Below are 19,650 nucleotides of genomic sequence, written 5' to 3'. Positions count from 1 at the left end.
AGAGAAATATATATAAACTCTATATTTTTTTTAGGAAAACAATTTACCAACAACTTTCTTTTGAAAATTTTTTTTATAAAATCAATTAGTTTCATGATATTGTTAATTAGCATATAAATATATAAATTTGGCCGTTTTTCCCGACTCACGGGAAAATGGCTGAAGATATCAAAAATTTTGATGCGACATTTTTTAAAGGGAAAAATTTCCGACTGTTTTGGATTGAAACTATTTTTCATAAAGTTGAAGGTCTCAGAGATATTGGCCAAAAATCGTTTTTCTGTATATAAAGCGTTAATTAACGTGACCCTAGCACTTCTAAGATTGCGCGTTAGAAGGGTCCTAAACTAGATGCCAAAACCAAAGAATTTAAATAAGGTATCACAAAGTAGGGGGTACCATTTGAAATTTAAAAGTTGGAGTGGCTGAGGGTGAACGGAAGAAAGCTGAAGGTACCATTTTTGAACTTCCCCCTTGTTATCTAAATCGACTGGTTTTCACTCAAAACAATAATCACATCAGGTCAAAAGATATTAATGATATTTTTGAAATGAACATACTGTATAAGAAATGGGAGCTAAAAAATTAATTTATTAAAAAACTAGCAACAACACACCCTGCTTTAGGAATGACTTTAGGAATGTCTATTGTTCTCTTATTGAGCTATCCCGAAGCAAGAGATAGGAGTCAAAAAGTTGTACTTTACATGGAAACGTTTAGATATTGGGTATTGTGAAAATTGGAAGAACACAGCCTGAACAATAATTTAAATCTAATTTTCTATAACTTTTAAGGCCACGGTTTATACGACATTTTATTTATTTATTAATTTTTTTTTTGCAATGTAAATTTTTCCTTCAAACGGAATTTATTTTCTTCGATTATTGGTTGTGATTATTTTATATATTCATAGTTTATTTTGTACTATTGTAAGTTTGAATAGATTCTCAATGATCATAAGAGCACGTTTAGCTTAAAACACACTGTATTCTAAAAATCTATATTGTGTCTGCCACATTGTATTAGTGATTATTTTTAGCTAGATGAATAATTTCAAGTAAAAATTTGAAGAAGAATTTTTTTTTGTTGAATTATGAACGACAGTTTATTATTTTAAGTAAATAAATAATAATTTTGTTTAATTTAAACAAAATATTTACTGACAGTTTTATTGAAAATAATTCAAAACATTAGCAAATATTTGCACAGTTATGCATCAAATATACCTAAAAAATGTTGATTTAAGAAATTCACAAATTTGACAGCTATGTTACTTTTTAAACACAATTGGCCTTATGAGAATTGGCTTCCAGCAAAATGGGCTGGATTTTGTAGTTCTAAGCATTCTGAATAAATAGACAAATGGACAAAACGAAAAAAAAATGAACAATTTTGTTATTTCGCATTTTCTCCACTCATAAAGTTATATATTTCCATCCTTATTAGTTAGTGATGTTTGAGTTCTTGAAATTATGGAATTAGTAGCCATTGACGAGATTTTCGTTTATCTCTTAAGATGCCTGGAAAATTTTTATGTAGCGAAAAGTATGAAATTGATAATGAAATTGATTAGGCCAGTCAAACCACGCATGCTGCCGCCTAAAAAGGTATAAATGACCTAAACTTGCTACTTTTATCTTTATCTTTATTATACTTTTCTCTAAGAAAAATAAGAAACGGTAGGTTTCAGAACGAATGAATTATTCGGTGAGTTTAAGCTTTTACGATGTGAATTCAGTAAATTTGTTATTCGAACAATATTCTGAGTGTTGAAATAATATTTTTATAATTTAAAAAAATATTATACGAAATTGGAATATACAATGTTTTCTAAAATTCAGGATAGCCAATTAATTATCCATTAACTATGGTTGCAAACCAGTTTTTTAGCATCAATTTGCTAATCAAAATGAAATAAATGCAAATAACCACGGAAATCGACATGTTTGCAACTTAATATCCAACCGGTTTACAATCGTGTGAGCAGGGCCTAACATAAATATAAGTAACTAAGTAAAAAACTAATAATGAATAATAAACTTTTGTAGAAAGTAAGTACTTGATACGATAACCATAATGCGAAAATTTTAAATTGCATGCATGAAATTTTCATTTCTAAACATCTCTGATTTTAATAAGCAATTATAAAACATCCAAGGCAATATATTTCATATTGTCTATTAAAACACTGATTTAGGCGATTTGGATATTATTAAAAGGATTTACATTTCATATACTTGATAGTTGCTGGATGGTGGATATGACCACTAGAGATCCGACTAAAAAATTTCCGATTGAGTAAATTATCGAATCATTTTGCCATGCAATGATAGATGCGATTTTTAATAAAACTACGGTGACAGGCTTAAGAATTTCAGCATTTCTAGTTTTTGAAAAAATCGAAACTAAGGTTTGACTCACACGGTAAACAAGGATATTAACGAATAATGTTTCATATAAAAGTTGTTTCATAAGAGGCAATTTTTACATTGAAACTTTCATTATATCCCTTACGATTTATAAGAGAGGTTCTACTTATCCAAAGTACAAAGCTCAAACTTACTTTTTAGATCTTGGGTACTCCATAAAAACTTCAGCTCGATATCTTTTTTTGTTTTTCAGTTCTCATGATTCCGGATATTCGAAAATGGACTAATTGCTCTGAACAACTATACCAAAATATTATTTGTATCATCAATATTTTTAAGCGATTAAAACTTGGGGCTAAACTTAATATACTCTGATATATTTTAATAAAATTTTCATACTTGACTTTAAAACCTAAAGATATCATAAAAATTTAATTTTGATTATCGAGTTGAAAACAATAATTACACCTATCAGATTATTAAATGAACTGAGTACCATTCAAGTTGGTTATACTATTTTTGTTGTTCAAAAGCAACAAGTTTGTTGCAAATTTGAATGGCAGATCATTAAATTAGAAACTGACAAATGAATTTATAATTATTACCTGTAACTTTGTTGGTTTTAAAATAAAAGGTTTTCCATTAAGAACATCTCAACTGTCTAGTTGAAAAAAAATAAACTCGAACCTGGACTTCTTGGATTCATGTCCGGGTTCGAGCCCTGGTTCGAGTGTATTTTTTCAATCCTTTTTAATTAAGATTACTAGACAAGATATTTGTCAATATTTAGTTTGAGCTGTATGTATCATATTCAACATCGTCTATTATAATCGAGAGACCATGATGTAAATAAATTTCGTAGACATGATTAAAAGTAAACAAAAACAAAAAGAAATAATAATAAACAAGTGAATAAACAAAGTAAAAATAAAAATTCAATGAGTTGAAAAAATTGAAATTGAAAAAATTGCAAAAATTGCATTTTTAGAACTCGAATGGCCTAATTGGTAGGGCGCTTGACATGAATCCAAGAAATCCGGGCTCGAGTGTATTTTTTTCAATTCTCTTACACAGAAAACTGTTAATTCTTGTGAATCTTTATCGTTCAAAGGTAGAGAGGTTTATCTAGAGATTTTTTAACTTCAAATGCGGAAATTTCTGTGTTCAAGCACGATCCATTATTTCATGTAAAAATTGATGAAGCATTTTTTTGATTAAATGGTCGGATGATTGGCAAAATTGTCACTTTAGAATCAAAAATATTGTTCATTAATAATGTTTACATCTATAAAAATTAGTAGTTAGCCGTTAGGTTTCGTGGTATGGAACTGTAAACAGACTATATTTTTCCAAAAGAAATGCGGACTATCTTTTTCCAATGTACAAAATTGAAATGAAATCATGTTGCTATCTGATACCGTTTTGCACTGGGCACACCAATTTTGATTTAAAATAAAGTTCAATAATTTACGCAAGCGTTGATCAATGTTGCATGTGATGTTGAATGATGCTGAATTGATGTTTTATCAGTATTAATTACTCATATACAAATTAATTGAAGTTTAAAGTTAGAACAATCTTAATGGAAAACTTTTTGTAATGAAATATAATATACACACACTTAGTTCGGGCAGTGTATCAGTTCTTAAATAGCAAACGATTAATTTTTATCTCAATGTTACCTGCAAGGCGTTCATAATCAATCTGTCCAATAAGTTTTAAATGCGTAAATAATATATTTTTCACATGGATAGAGTTGTAAAGTTTTTTTTTTAAATTTATCTTACCCGCTGGCTGAAAGTAAATTGTAAACTTTTCCCAAGGAAGTAATAAATTGCGAACTTTTTCCGTAAGAGAGTAATCCGCACTTGCTACGTCAAGGTTTTAAAAGGAAACAAAGTTCGATGCTTTCATAGCGATATCAGTGATCAAATATTTCCTAAAATTTATATATCAAGAATTATTATTCATGATTAGCTAAGTGACGTTTATCTGAATCGAATATGGTGAGCCACCCAAAATGGCGGACTAGTTTCTTATTGCACTTCCTTTCCAATCTTAATAGCATATGTAATTTGGGTGACAATGTATTTGTATGGTAAGTATGACTTGATTTTTTCATCGCTTCCACCATATTTGGTATAACTACCTTTTATAATTTTAAACTAAAAATTAAAATAAAAAATACATTTTTAAGGACAAGCTTTTATTGTACTAAAAAGTAGTAAATAATTACTTCTATGAGTCACTAATACATAGATGTGTGTGATTTTAGCTTTTGCAAATGGACATGTATCATAGACATAAATTATTTTCTATTTTTTAGAAGGTACAATAAGTATTTTCTACTTTTTATTTCAAACTATCAACTTTAAATTTATTATGAAATCTGCCAAAATTCATTTTTATGGTAAAGTTTATTGTCAATTAAAAATATGAACATTGATTTTTAATTAAAAATAAATTAAAAATTATCGGCGTGTTTTAATTATTTTATTGTCATTTACACCATCTTGTACGAATATGGTCATTAAAATAGAAATTATATTATAATTTTTTTTTATAAATCAATAAAAGTTGTTATAAATGTTTAAGAAGAGAAAAAAAATGATATGATCGATATGTAGGATTTGCGTAAACTAAGCGAATTCCCAGTTAAGAACAATTACAAATAAAATTATCAGTCAGAAATTTCAAAATTGAATATCAATAAAATTAAAATTATCAGTTTCAAACACCTATATTAATATTCATAATGAAAAAATAGATAATATTTATTCCGGGCATCAACCAATCGGCCACATTAAATATATGTAAAACTAATACTGTGAAAGTAATAATTTTTAAATTATTAAATAAAAAAATTGTTAAATAAATCGTGAAATAATAAATAAGTAAAATTTATAGTTTTTAACTTCGCTTATTATAAAAAAAAATCACTGAAGAACTGTTTGCGAAATTCCATCAAGGATACAAAAACAATAGCTCATTCTCTTTAAATCGGCTATTCGCTAAAACAGAAATAAATGCTATATAGCAGTATATAATCGTTTTCAAATGACCTTCTATTTGCCATTTTATTTTTATTTATGGGAAATGATAGGTTTTTATTTTTTTTAAAAGCATTTTATTGTTTTTAATCTTAACATCGTGGTATAATCATGGATGAATTGTAGGTAAAAGGGCCTTTGAAAATCAATTAAAAATATTTCTGAACCACCTGACGTATTTGGACATTTTATTACACAGAATGATTCAAAAGTACTACCTCAAACTTCAGGGCTCATTGCTTTAAAAGAAACAACAATTTTTGGATTTTAATGAAGTGTTTTTAGATTTTTTAATAATAAATGATAAAAATTACATTACTTGAGTAATTTTTCCAAGCAAACAGTTTAATTTGTGTGGTTTGATTTTTAATTCTGATTTAAAATAACTTATACAGTCAAACCTGGGTAAGTGAGAAAACTCTATAAGTGAGAGTAATAGCCAGAACTCGTCATTTTAAGCTCCCAAAACCTCTATTAGCGAGAAACAGAAACCTCTGTAAGAGAGAGTCGTTTTTCCCTCATGGACCTCCGTAAGTGAGACTGCTACTTATCGATACCTCTATAAGAGACAGTCGAGCTTTATTTATTTATATTATTTAGGAGGAACTAAAGCTACATATTTACTACATTCGTACTTGCTGTGACTTGTTATTGCTGCGTACCTCTATAAGAGAGAAACGCTACCCATGTACCGGCATTAGCGAGAAACTCGGGCTAGTGAGAAACCTCTATAAGCGAGAATGAGATTGTCCTCCCTTGAACTCTCGCTTATCCAGGTTTGGCTGTATTTAGCAATAAATTCGAATCAATTAAATTGTACTATAAAGCTCGAAAACACACTTAAAAGTTCAAAAAATTGACTTCAGTAAAATACCTTAAGTATAGTTATTTTGATCTCGAAAACCAGAGATTAAAAAAACCGTAGAGCACTCTATCAACGATATATCAGGCAATTTTTACAGAACAAATGTAATGGCAGAATAAGTCTAACCATTGAAATTGTTTCTAGTTGTTGAAAGTCGCAAAACTTTTTAATGTAAAATGTGAAAGACGGTTGTATGTGCTACAAAAAAACAGGAGGACTATGAAATAGCTTATGTTCGAGGCTGGTAAAAAATCATTTATAAGCGAAAATCTTGTTTTTTGCATTCGATATTAGTTGAATTTATTTAGTTTATGAAAAAATGTCTCTAACATAAGTTGTAAATATATTTGTATGTATTTTTCAATATACATTTACTTTAATTTTACCAATCACGATTATGAGCTATATCGTGGTCCCTACGACCGCATTAAATTTCAAATGCTACATTAACGCGTTACTGTAGTTTGACCGCGTTACTATAAATAACACAAAGTCAATACACAGCCTCATGTTTATTAGTTGTTTTTTGTGTTTGTTTCAACATAAGTCGATAAAAAACAGTTTCATTTCTAAATTTTCCCAATTCTTTGTTTTTTTTTTCTCAATTATAATATAAGTTTTTGGAGTTCTGTATTTATACTTCATCGGATCATTGCATGTTCTATATATGCACTTAAATTATAAAAGTTTCGCTCCACAATCGATAGAATTTTTTTTTTGTACAAATTAAATACAGCAAATACTATTTTCATTTCGTCAAATTCGTAAGAAAACTTGGTTTGAAGCTAAACTTTAAGAACTCTTTCCTTTTACAGTTATATAACATCGACAATCAAGTAAAATTTCGTAAGCTACATACATTGAAAATTATCTTTATTTCCAATATTCAAAAGAGAATATTATTCTGCCATTTCATTTTTTTGTATACTTTTCCCGATCTACAATTGATAGATCAAATTTTTCCGCAAAATGATCTTTATAGTAAAAAAAAAATAAATTAGAAACACTTACAGAAGAATAATTAGATCGTTGATTTTCACCCGAATTATTCAACAATTCATGTTCCTCACTGATAGTCATTTTGGATTGAAAATTTTCCGAAACTTATCACAAATCAAATTCACTTACAATTAAAAAAAATTAGAAACACACGTTAATCTGTTTTCACACAGATCTGAAAACTCTTTTCAATAAAAAATGAAAAGTTAAAATAAAACTTTATTAAAAAATAAAAAGTTAGGTAACAACGTGAGTGAATAAATTTAACCGGCCGGCCAACAACAAAATACCGTGTTGTGTAATAATAAAAAAGGTAAGAAATGCCTGCTCGCCTCAACCAACACACGATTGATACGAAACACTTGTTTGTTGACTACTAAGTTGTATTTCTACACTTACCACGTGAAATCAAGCATGTTTGCCTACTTTTTTGTTTGTTACCTACCATCTATTAAAGGTAATTAAGAAATGGAATCTTATTTTAGTGTACCATGTAGCGGCACATGCGTGGAAAATTATCTGACCAATAAAACTTGTACTTTTCCAATTATCAGTCTCGGAACAGAGTACATTTTCTTAGTTTATTGTAATTAAGGACAGTTCGAGTGGCTGTTATCAAATTTACGTTTTGAAACCTGAAAAATCTTGAAACCACGACAAACTTAAAATTAAACATAAGTGAAAAAATAATTATAAATAATTTGTTCGTCACTTGAAACACAAGATACTTGTCCAACTTAACAAAAATTATTCCATGTCTAAAGTGTAAAGTGTAAGTTTGGACAAAATATCTATTCAATGGTGATCGACGGAAATATACCATCGTAACCATTGAAACTTATCCTGGGAGTGGGACCTCAATTAATGCCGTTTTTCCTAGTTACTCTCTCCAAACTGAACTACTTTTCTTTAAACATAGCTAGGAATACTCTTCATAAACTACCTTTCCAACAAAATAAAAATACTAAAATTATTTCGTTTAGACAGACATATATAAACACGCACACATAGATCAAACTTATAACACCCCTCTTGTTTTGTCGGGGGATAAAAGGGAGAATAGAGGCACCGGGGCTATAATAGCTATACTATTATACCCTGTGTATATGAAATATATATCAAGTTATACTTACTAAGTTTATTCCCTAGTTTATAGCACTTAAAATTATTGATGTTACGATCAAAATTTTGGTATAGGTAGGGGTTCTAAAATCACCTAATTAGTTCATTTCCGGACGAAAGGAGATATCAAGCTGAAATTTTTATAGCGTGCTCAGGACGTAAAAGAAATTTCAATTGTAAAGGTGTATAATATAATTGTTGTAATTATTATTGTTGTAATTATTATTGTTAATGTATTATGTTGTAATTAGTATATGTCAGAGACATCTATGAATGGATTGGGGTGTTTATAAAGTAGATAATAAAAGGCTACTGTTTGTGTGGAAACACACCATTATACTACCGTACACGATGTTAAACATATATGTGTATTAGTTTAAGGAATCTAAAAAAAATTGTGTAGCGTTTCGAGATAAACATACCAGTCAGCCAGTTTTCCGCAATGTACGTTTTATGTTTACCAAAACATAAACGAATCGGAAACCATCGAAAATCGATTTCAAAATTCATCAGTAGAAAAGCCAATTATCCAGCAATAAGAAAATTCCAATAATCGAATATTCAGAAAGAAAATTCAGTAAAAAAGGTCTGCAAACATTTAATTTATGATGGATTGTATAAGTCAGAGACATCTATGCATTTATTGTGACATATTTACAAAGTAAACGATAAAAGCATACTGTTAGTGTGGAAACACACCATCATTAGCAGATAAATACCCATTAAAAAAAGTTTATTATATTTTACTGTACATGGCGTTACTTAACTATAGTTCATTAAAATTATTCACGAGAAAATTTTAGCTAGTTCCTACATGTAGGCAGCCAATAATAAACTTTCTAAGGTCCTTACTTCGGCTAGGAGCCTTCGGGAAAGGTCTAAAGAAAAGGGACAAATTTGTATGAGAAGCGTTTCCTCAAGGGAATTGACAAATAATTATGAGAAAGGCACCTACAAGGGACAACAAAGAGGCTTAAGAAGACTAAAAAAACTGGCGCCGTTTGATTTTCACACTGCCTAGGGGCTCCGCGAAATAACCAATATTAAAATAATTAATATTACTTATTTAATAATTAATGAATTATTGAATTTTGAAATTCTTCGTTATCTTTTATAAGTCCATCGATCCAAGATGCCTCGGGGACCCTCTGTTGAAAAAAAGTACAAAAAGCGAAAAAAATATTTTCCTATGTTTTTCATTCAACAATGTGCAAACAATATTTTTCATTAATTAAATACAATATATTTTTCACAAAAAAATCCTAATAAGCGTTTTTTTATTTATTTAGAAAAAGATTAATTCCTTAAAGAAAATTTCATCTTGATGATTTTGGAAACTACTTTTATTTCAATACATACATGAGCGTATCTAGTATTTAATCCAAGGGGAGAAATCGTAAACATGCAATTTTTAATTATTTTAATGATAAATTATTTAAATAAAAATCATTTTATAATTAATGATATACGAATAATTCTTATGGTTTGTTTAAAAAGGTAATTTATGGGTGTTTAGTTTATGAAAATAACACATTACCAATATACAAGGCTATGACCAACCGACAATTATAACTATTATATAGTTAACATTGCTTATTAATTACTAATGCATCATCAATATAAGGATGAGTGTAGTACCAGCAATCAAAATTTATATTATGCATTTTTTACAACTACGCATTAAAAAAAAGATAGTCAGTCATGGGGACTGTCGACGGAAGTGAAAACTTAAAACTTTGGAATAGAGTGGAGTGAAACTCACAGCCGTCGCATATACCTCTAATAAATACCTATTCCCAATACCTGAATAATAATCAGTAATACTTCAAGTAGCTGTTAACAATTTTAGGTAAGTATTGTGGGAGCGCAAATAAATACATTTGAATACTAAGATGCAATGTAATATAATATTTATATGCGTTTCCACCATTTATTTCATGGGTTTTAATTTTTGGTGCGTAACCCTAAAAAACATTTTGAAGTGGACCGAATTGTGTGTGAATCTAAACCATCTTCGCATTCTCTAGGAGGAGTTCAATTACAAACACAGATGACGGTGACTATGACGCGAGTCAAATGTTTTTTGGTTCACCCAAAAAGTGCTCAACGTGCCAAAAGAAGTTCTTCAAGTACTTAAATAATGATGTTCAACATAAAATAGAGGATGTTTGTTATTTAAATGCTTTTTGTTAATATGGGATTTTTATCTTTTCATGTTTTTCAACATATGAAACATTTACATAAAAGAGTCACTTTAGGCTTCTGGGGATGGGGCTCTTATGCTATAAAATATCCGTGAGTCTTCAATCCACGGACACCTTCGAATCCATTTTACAGGCAATCCCGAAGTATTTTGGCAGTAGTTTAAGAATTTGAAAACCCTGGAAACTAGCCCACAGTGCCTCGTAGGAAAAAGGGCCACCCGACAATCACTCTCGTTTGTATAGTTTTATCAATCTTTTTTCACAAACCCAGATTGAACTTCAATTTATTTCTCTTCTCTGGAATTCACACCACTTTAATAAGCCAACATTTCAAACTTACCTGTTCAATATATTATATATACGGTGTTATTATATGGTTTTGTAGCCTATTGGTAACATCATTGAATAAAAGAATCTTCTGTAATAGCATAAACACTTTAGAATCTTTTTTTTGTACCTTATATTATTATATTATATTTTATCCAACAAGTTAAAGGTGATGTTAGGTGATAATTTACAACTGAGAAAGTAAAATTATTTTGAAATGTTACCGCATTCCATTATTTTTAAACCCCGAACTAAAAAAAGGGGTGTTATAAGTTTGACCGCTATGTGTGTGTGTCTTTGTGTTTGTTTGTTTGGGGCATCGTAGCGCTTGAACGGATGAACCGATTTTAATTTTTTTGGTTTCATTTGAAAGGTAATTAATGGAGAGTGTTCTTAGCTATTTTTTATTTAAACTCGAGTTAGTTCTGCGAGTTAGTTCTGTGATGATAATTCTATTCAAAACACGAACTTTTGAAATAAAAAATCATTTGATGTCATATTATTTCGTGATTTCACCAAGTTTGGTGAGTCTAATGTCTTCTGGCCACCAACTACAAAGTTGGTACTTCGTGATTATTATTTTTTATAGCTTCACAGCTATTTTAATTCTTTAATGGGAAGGAAGTACTGATTTTACTTAGGTTTTGTAACAAACAAAAACGAAAACTGAGGAAGACCTGGGAGAGTCCCCAAGTTTTTTTTTTTCAAATTTGATAGCTATTTATACTAATACGAAACTGGAAGTAAGAAATCAATTAAATAGCGTATGAATTATTCCTTTTACTTTTAATTCGAAAATGATTTAAAAACTTACTAGGATTCTCACATATAAGGGCTTTTCTTTAACAGCTTGACTTGCCCTAATGTATATAAAAATCCCTATAATATTTACTAGTTCTCCTTGAGATTTTGCTTGGGGGATCGTAGCTTGGCAATATTTTCGTATCAATATTTTATTGGAAGTCAAAAAATTAATATTAATATTATAACGTATAACGTGTAACTGCGGCTTTATAACTTTTTATTCAATAAAATATTCAATTCTCTCATATTTGTAGGTATTTACGCATTGCTTATAAAACATCACACTTAAATATGACATGCGAATAATAGCTAAGCGGGTGGTTTCAGGATACTTGATCCTTTGACCAGAATCATAATAAAATATTATATATTTGATATTAAAAAAATAATGATAATAGTGATACTTGAACGAGTAGCCACTGTGTTGGGCATTTTATAGTCCAAGAGTAGGCGCAGCTCTAAAACAACGAGCAATACCAATGAATAACTTAAAGTGGTTCCGCTATCCGCTGTCACGTGACTAGTCAACTAGTCAACTAGGCAATTTGTATGACGTAAATATAAGAAAAAGCTCTAAAAATATCGTAAACTAGGCAATTTGTATGACGTAGATGTAAAAAAATGCTCTAAAAATATCGAAAAAGCATCAAAAACCAAAGTTTTTATGTTTTTTTTTTGGAAAGCATCGTAAGGTAATGTTTTTTTTTGCATAGACAGAAACTGTGATAAATTTTCTTCATGATAAAAACTTTTTTGAAGGAACATTATTGTTCTTCCATAAACTACTATGTTAAAAATCACAATTTTAAAATGAAATAATTCAAAATTTTGCCCTGCAAGAGGTCCCAAAACTGTGTTTATTGTGATCAAGGGACTTTGAAGTATCGTTCACCGCAAAAAAATGAATATTCACGGTACTTGCTCAAAAACTTTGGAAAAACTTTATTATTTATGGTCAATCAAACATATTACGTAATATTTTGCAAATATTAAAGAAAATAAAAAAAATTAAAATTGGTCATATTTTAAATAAAACGCATGATTTATTGTAAATTTTATAAGATAGCAGCGTTGCGGTCGATTTAGCTTTAGATTTAGGTCAATATACTAATATTATTTTTAACTTACCTAATAAAAATTATACAAATTTTGCTTTAGATTAACAATTTCAGAGTTACTGAAAATTGGTGTGTAAGTTGAGTTATTGTCAAGAATGTGAATTTTGGGGCTGCCAACTTCAAACCCGATATTACCTTTTAAATATCACCTATAATGAATCATATTTTTAAAAAGAATTTTTGTTTGAAAACATTTCATGTTTTACAGAAACAATAATTGAGGCGGATATATGACTTAAAGATGACGGCCTGAAGTGAAAAATATTTCGTATTTGGAAAGTGGACGCAAGTTCGGGGGTTGATGGCTCTTAGACTATTCTTGGACTATGTAACAATCGTCCAGTAGAAATAATATTATTTTTATTATTGAAGTTTAAGAAACAGTTAACAAGTAATGTCAATAATCATATCTATTTTATGTGTTCGTAAAGAAACCAACCATTGCATTGCATGGATCCAAAAGAAAAAAAATACTGATATTCATTGTTCAAATTTAAATTTTTTATTATTATTTTTTTGTTATAAATTATATTTTACCAAGTCATTTATGGATTATAAATTAAAAAATAATTGTTTATAATATTTTGTCTTCATCCGTTTTTATAGCGTACTTTTTGAGTGAAATATTTTTGAACAATTAAGGAACATAGCCCTTAGGTCCTTTTCCAGATTCTTGTAGTGATATTTACCTAGCCCAAAGTTTTCATTGCGATACGACTTAAATTAAGGCACATATAAAAACCTGAACCCGCGCGAATACGACTTTTTCCCGTAGATTTGTATGACGGTTCAATTGGTTTAAAACTAAAAAGTATTTCAATATAAAGACCTGGCTCGTATGTCCCATTATATTTGCAAAAAACCGAAAACGTTCGAATTGGATAAATGAAAACGTATTTCATTTATGTTATAAAATGCAAATTTTGTCCAAAACTGGACATTTTTTATTTAAATTAATGGAAGAAGGTCGTATAAACAGTTTTCGAAAAATTGAAAATTTTAGTATGGTAATTTGAATAGAATTATTTTGAGTTCAAGAATAGAATTATTTTGAGTTCAAAAAGAGATAGATAATGCTTTAAATTAAAAGAAATTTTAAGTCTAAGACAACCTTGAAAAATCGTAAGTTGGCTTCAAAATACACTTTTTGAACTTCTTATAAGATGCATAGATTCAAACTTATAGGGACTACTAGAAAAATTTGCTCGTATTCCAGGAATTTAATTAAATAGATTTTCAAGACCTTGAAACACTAAGTGATAATTAATGACTCTTGAACGAACAGGAAGAATTAGCATTAATAAATAAAGTAAATTTTATTTAAAAATATATTTAAATTAATGATTATTACGTAATCATGTCGCGTGTCCAATATTGTTAATTTATAATTTTCCAATACAACATTAAACTAATTAATACAATAAAAAAATAAATAAATAAATTATAATAAAATATAAAATTTTAAAAATTGTTAATCATCAACTTTTTTATGTTTTATGTTTTTGGGATTCTCCTAGTCAAGAAAAACTGAGCTATTGGCTTTGCACCGCTGATGAAATTTTGAAAACTTTGAGGTATCAGCTACAAGATATGTGGGTTAATTTTTTTTAAAGCAATTATTTACAAACAATTAAATTCATTTTAAAAATAGCGTTCTCTCGGCATTTTTTCACAGCACCGGTATTCTAAAGTGCACCATTTACGAGTTACATCGCTTACACGAAAACAAAAAAAAAATTTTTAGCCTAATTTGCTTAATAACTCCAGTCTCCAGGTTCCAGCCGAGAGGACTCGGCAGGTCCATTATGTGAGTACCTCCCTCCATAGATTAAATCCACATCTGACTTGTAACCGACAACAACACGTAAGCCATATCCTTTTCCGTTATTCTATTGGCCTAAACACCCTAATTACATTTTTAGTTATTCTTAAAGGAGAAATTCTCTATGTTTGCGTTGCTCCTATGTGACGAACTTTTATTTCTATTATTTTAGAATATCGTATTAATTAATTATACATTTTAATAATTTTTTTTAACTTATTATTAATTTATATTCAAACATATAAATTATGTACACAAACATGTATATTGTATATAAATAAGGGGTCATAAGTTTACATATTTAGAATTAAAAAAAAAAAAATACGTTAATTAATTAAATGATCGTTTTGTTTATCAAGAACTAAGCATTAAAAAAATACTTCCATGCTTTTTATCTTATCAAAATGCATAGGTACAGTTTGATACCCTTAACATGAATCAAGATGAATTTAAAAGTTTTTAGGTCTTAAACTTCACAATTCGATACACTTTTCGTTCGACCGCCTTTTCCACATCGTTCTCTGTCATTCACATGATCTTATTTATAATGCATTTTTCAAGACAATCTCAGTAATCGGAAAAAATCCAGTGAGCGGAACACTTCTGGATTTGTGTAGTCCCGATTATTGAGACCCTAAGGTATTTTAATTTTGCTTCATTGGTTTATTTGAATGGACACTTAAGTAATTTAATTAAAGGTTTGCAATTGAAACATTGAAAATCTGACAAGTTTATCTTATAGGCATCCACTGTTCTAAGTGCCCAGCAACAGCTTCATTATCTAGCATTTTTAATGAACGGGAGTGAATGAAAAATTTTTCCCTTTAATAATTCTACCTATACTTGGGAAACCATTAAACACAGGAGTATAATTGTAAAATATAATACGTACATATGAACATGTATCAATGGTACATTACGTTCTTAGATTCAAGGTACATACATATTTAAAAACGCAATACTGTATGACAACTTATTCACCAATTATTAATGATTTAGTTTCAGTATATTTTATAAAACAATATGCAATGATCAGCTTGTAAATAGTCAGGAAGAAAAATCAAAAATTTTGCTTTTAAATTTATTTGTATTTAAACAACCACATAGACATCCAGCCTTCAATCTATCCACATTTCGCAATACATTCTAGAAAATATCAATATCTGATGAAAAACTGCAACAATTGTATTATTCAGGGATAGATGTTGATATTTTCTTTAAATATCATAATATTTATGCTAATTCTAAACTAAAAATATGATTTTTATATGTTTATGTTAATTTTTAATGTTCTAATACTTTAAACAATAAACATAATGCACATAGGTGTATTAATAAAAATTTAAATAAAAATATATTTTATTGCTTTTATAATAATTAATAAAAATAATATTATATATATTTCTAATAATAGTGTTTATTATCTGCTTTGTGTATTGTTAGAAATGTATACTAATATAATTAGTTATTATTTATTAATGATTATTATTTATGTTATTATAAATTATGCTTTTATTTGTTGAAATATTATGGAAAATAAGATTTAATGTATGGAGGTAAAGCATTGAAAGTGTTGAATTTTGTGCTACATAAAAGGTATTCCCCGTAGGAATTGTTTATTTTTATGGCTTAAAAAAACTTTAAACATTGGAATCAGTTTCAATAAAAAAGCTGAACTATGAAAAATTTTGTTCAACAGTATCAGATATATTTAATTCTTTAAATTTTGGTTGAATTAAACAGTTAATTGCGAGAAAAATTATATTTTTCTGATATGTGGTTGGTAAGACTCCATAATCACCCGAGAATGCATTCCTTTTCTTACTTAACACACAAACTACTATTTGTTAATAGAAAGCAATGATTCTACCGGGCGCATAAACATATATCCTCTTCGGAGCTACAGGTGTTTGAAACTTAGCATATCGGGTCGAATTTCTGCCGAATCCGCTGGGTTCTCGATAAATTGTTTCAGATAAAAGTAGTTGGTATTTTTACGATCGTGAGATATAGTAAAACTTAAAATATAAAAAGTGTAGTTTCATTTAAAAAAAAGTGTAGTTTCAAAAGTACTTATGCTTTTGAACTTTAACACCTTCTAGATTATTGACCATTTATTATGAAATACCCGGTATAAAATCAATACAGGTAGATAGAAAGTTAGGCAAGTTTACTATTGATATGACTTACAAGTCACATAACAAAAACAATTATTCTTCATTAGCTCCACATCATTTTTCTATTACTTTCAGTTTTCAAATAACTCGAAACGGAATTCTAATACATAAAAACAAATATGAATTGCTTAGAAAAGTTTTACAATTACACATCACTGGTGTAAATATGTAGTTGAAGGTAAATTTATCAAACTTTAAAATACTATAAAATTATATAATCGAAAAATTTCAATGCAAATTGGAACCACCTGTATTTTAGAAGCAACGAATATAATACCAGATAAGAGCCAAGTAGAAGTAGGAGGGAAATGCTAGTTGAACGAGTCTGGGTTTGAGTTTAAGTTTGAATTCGTTTCTAAGATATAATATTGTAAGATATAATCATCCTGAAAAAGTCAGATATAGAGTTTACGGAAATCTTCATGTTTGAGGTTTTTGTGCGTGTGTGATTTATTTTGTGAATACGTTACAGGATACGTTTGAGTGTTAGAAATCTAATTCAGTATTTACATCGTTAATCAGGAGACGAAGCTCACTAATGTTTTAGGAAAAATCGTAAGAAGGGAAGAGGTAGAATCTATTAGATCAAAATGAAAAAGTTTAAACGGTGATATATTTATTTTATAGACACAAAACTTTTGTTTGAATGTTTGTTCCATATATAATTAATAATTCGAAATAAATTTTTGACTGAAATCCATTTTCCTTTCGTATTCAGTATGTTGAAACTCGTGCAATAAAATCAAAGTTATTTGCATTATGAGATTACTTAAAATTACCATAATTGTTTCGACATTTAACATTTTTTTGATTAAAATGAATACGAAGTCGATCATAAAGTACAAAGGAACTAAAGTGCTTCAATCTTATTTCTAAACATTTAAATTTTCCATTTTATTTTAATAGGTATTTCGACATTTAATTTACAAAGGGATACATGTATGATAAAACTGCGTGGAGTTTCATTCCAGATTGTTTTAATATTGATAGCTCAAGCTGAATTTACCTACAGCCGGAACAAATACAAATACAATATTGTTTTGTATGAAAAAGATAAAAATTTATTATTGATAGTTAATATATTTAGATTTATTGTTTTATAAATAATATATATTATCCATGTAATAAACAATTATTCATCGTTTAACTAAATGTCATCATCATCTTTAAAATATAATTATTTATTCATTTTAAATATTATTATTACCTATTACTTGTCTATTTATTTGTTTGTTTGTATGAGCGATGCGATGAGAACCATGTTCATTTGTTCTAATAGGTTTAGGGCCAGGGATCCTATTATTGGATCTTTAAACTTCGTGCAGGTTCAGTAATATTTTTAGTAATATTTTCTATGATTTCACAATCTTCAATGTCGAAAGATTTAAGAATAGGGATTCTGGATTTCATAGTCATTTTAGAAAGGCTGGAAATTTGCGGTTTTGTCTTAGGAAGGTACTTACTGTGCAAAATTGGATACTGTGCAAAAAATTCAAAACCCCTCTTGTCCGATACTCGAAATTACCAGATGTTCCTTAAAAATCGCACTTTTCAAAGAATTGGACGCCAGGCATTTGTTTTGTTCAATGTCGGACAAAATGATTTTTCCATTTTGTAAGCTTCTTCAAAACGCTATTCAAGAATAACCCGTAAGTTACAAATTGGTCCAATCTCGCCACCTAAATTATTTGGAAAGCCTGAGTACACCTCCTTTATGCATATAACATGCACTACAACAGTCCATCACTACTATTAATTAAATTAATTCTTTGTTGTGACGGCTGGAATTGAACCCGTTACCCTAAGTATACCGAGAACGTAACGCTTTAACCAACTGAGCTACTAGGGTTGACGATCAAAAACTAATTTTATTTTGACTTTCAACACTAAGCCGTCAACGTTTACAAAATCGTACACTTCTCCACCTCGTGTCCTGAAAGAGCAGTCATCGGCTATGCAAATTTTTGTAGAGTTAAAAGTTTTTTATTAGATCTTGTAATTGATCTCTTAAAATTCTAGCCGTTCTGAAATGACTGGACAAATGTCAAATATCACTGGACCTTAATCTATAAGGAATTTTTTTAACATATAACAAAAATAAAAATAAATATAAGAAAGAAATAACCACCTACCTAAATATATGGTTTATTTATCTGTTTTTGTGATGCTAATTGTTTGGTTGGATGATACGTACTTACATGAATACATATATTACATATTACAACACCTTTCAATTATAAAATACCTTTGTATTTCAATACTGGGCAATATTCGTCAATCTAGAAGATCTGAAATGTTATTATTCACTATTTATTCAAGTACATCAGAAGGTAGCATTTTGGCAATCTGTTCAATAAATGTCCAGGGCTGAAACTGCAATAAGGCAACCGGGAGAGTGCTACAAAGCACCCAAGGCGAGGACCCCTTGAAATTTACATCCTTTTGGCGTACAAAATTATTTGTTGTACATACAAAATTATTTGTTGTACTAGATTAAATTTATATTTAAGCGTTTGCTATATCAATTATTTTAAACTTCACTTCACTTCAATTGATTTACATCAAATATGTATCTAAATCTAAGCATATAAATAAGTTAAATAAAGTTTGTAAATTTAAATCCCTTTGCCTTAAAATATCCCTTTTATTCAGAACGTTTTCTTATAAACAAACTTGACTTTTAGTTCTATTAGCAAAAACATATCAATCAGCTACTAAATTTTATTCTGGAAAAATTAATTTAAGTTATCATGAGCGATAAAAGTTTTGGAGTTTTCAATATATTATTCTTAT

General features: G+C 28.7%; 1 protein-coding gene across 1 annotated transcript in view; it reads right to left on the bottom strand.

Annotated features, from left to right (window-relative positions):
- Positions 1-7,681, bottom strand: part of LOC123295058 (protein white) — a 68,079-nt gene extending 60,398 nt beyond the window's left edge. The window contains exon 1 of the mRNA XM_044876267.1: positions 7,296-7,681. Within this exon, the coding sequence (XP_044732202.1) occupies positions 7,296-7,364 (69 nt within the window). The 5' untranslated portion in view covers positions 7,365-7,681. The remainder of the gene's footprint in view (positions 1-7,295) is intronic.
- Positions 7,682-19,650: the final 11,969 nt, after the last annotated feature.

This window comes from Chrysoperla carnea, chromosome 3 (genome assembly GCF_905475395.1).
Source record: "Chrysoperla carnea chromosome 3, inChrCarn1.1, whole genome shotgun sequence".
Lineage (NCBI taxonomy): Eukaryota > Metazoa > Arthropoda > Insecta > Neuroptera > Chrysopidae > Chrysoperla > Chrysoperla carnea.
Note: the sequence above shows the minus strand (reverse complement) of the source record. Positions and strands in the feature narration are given on the sequence as shown.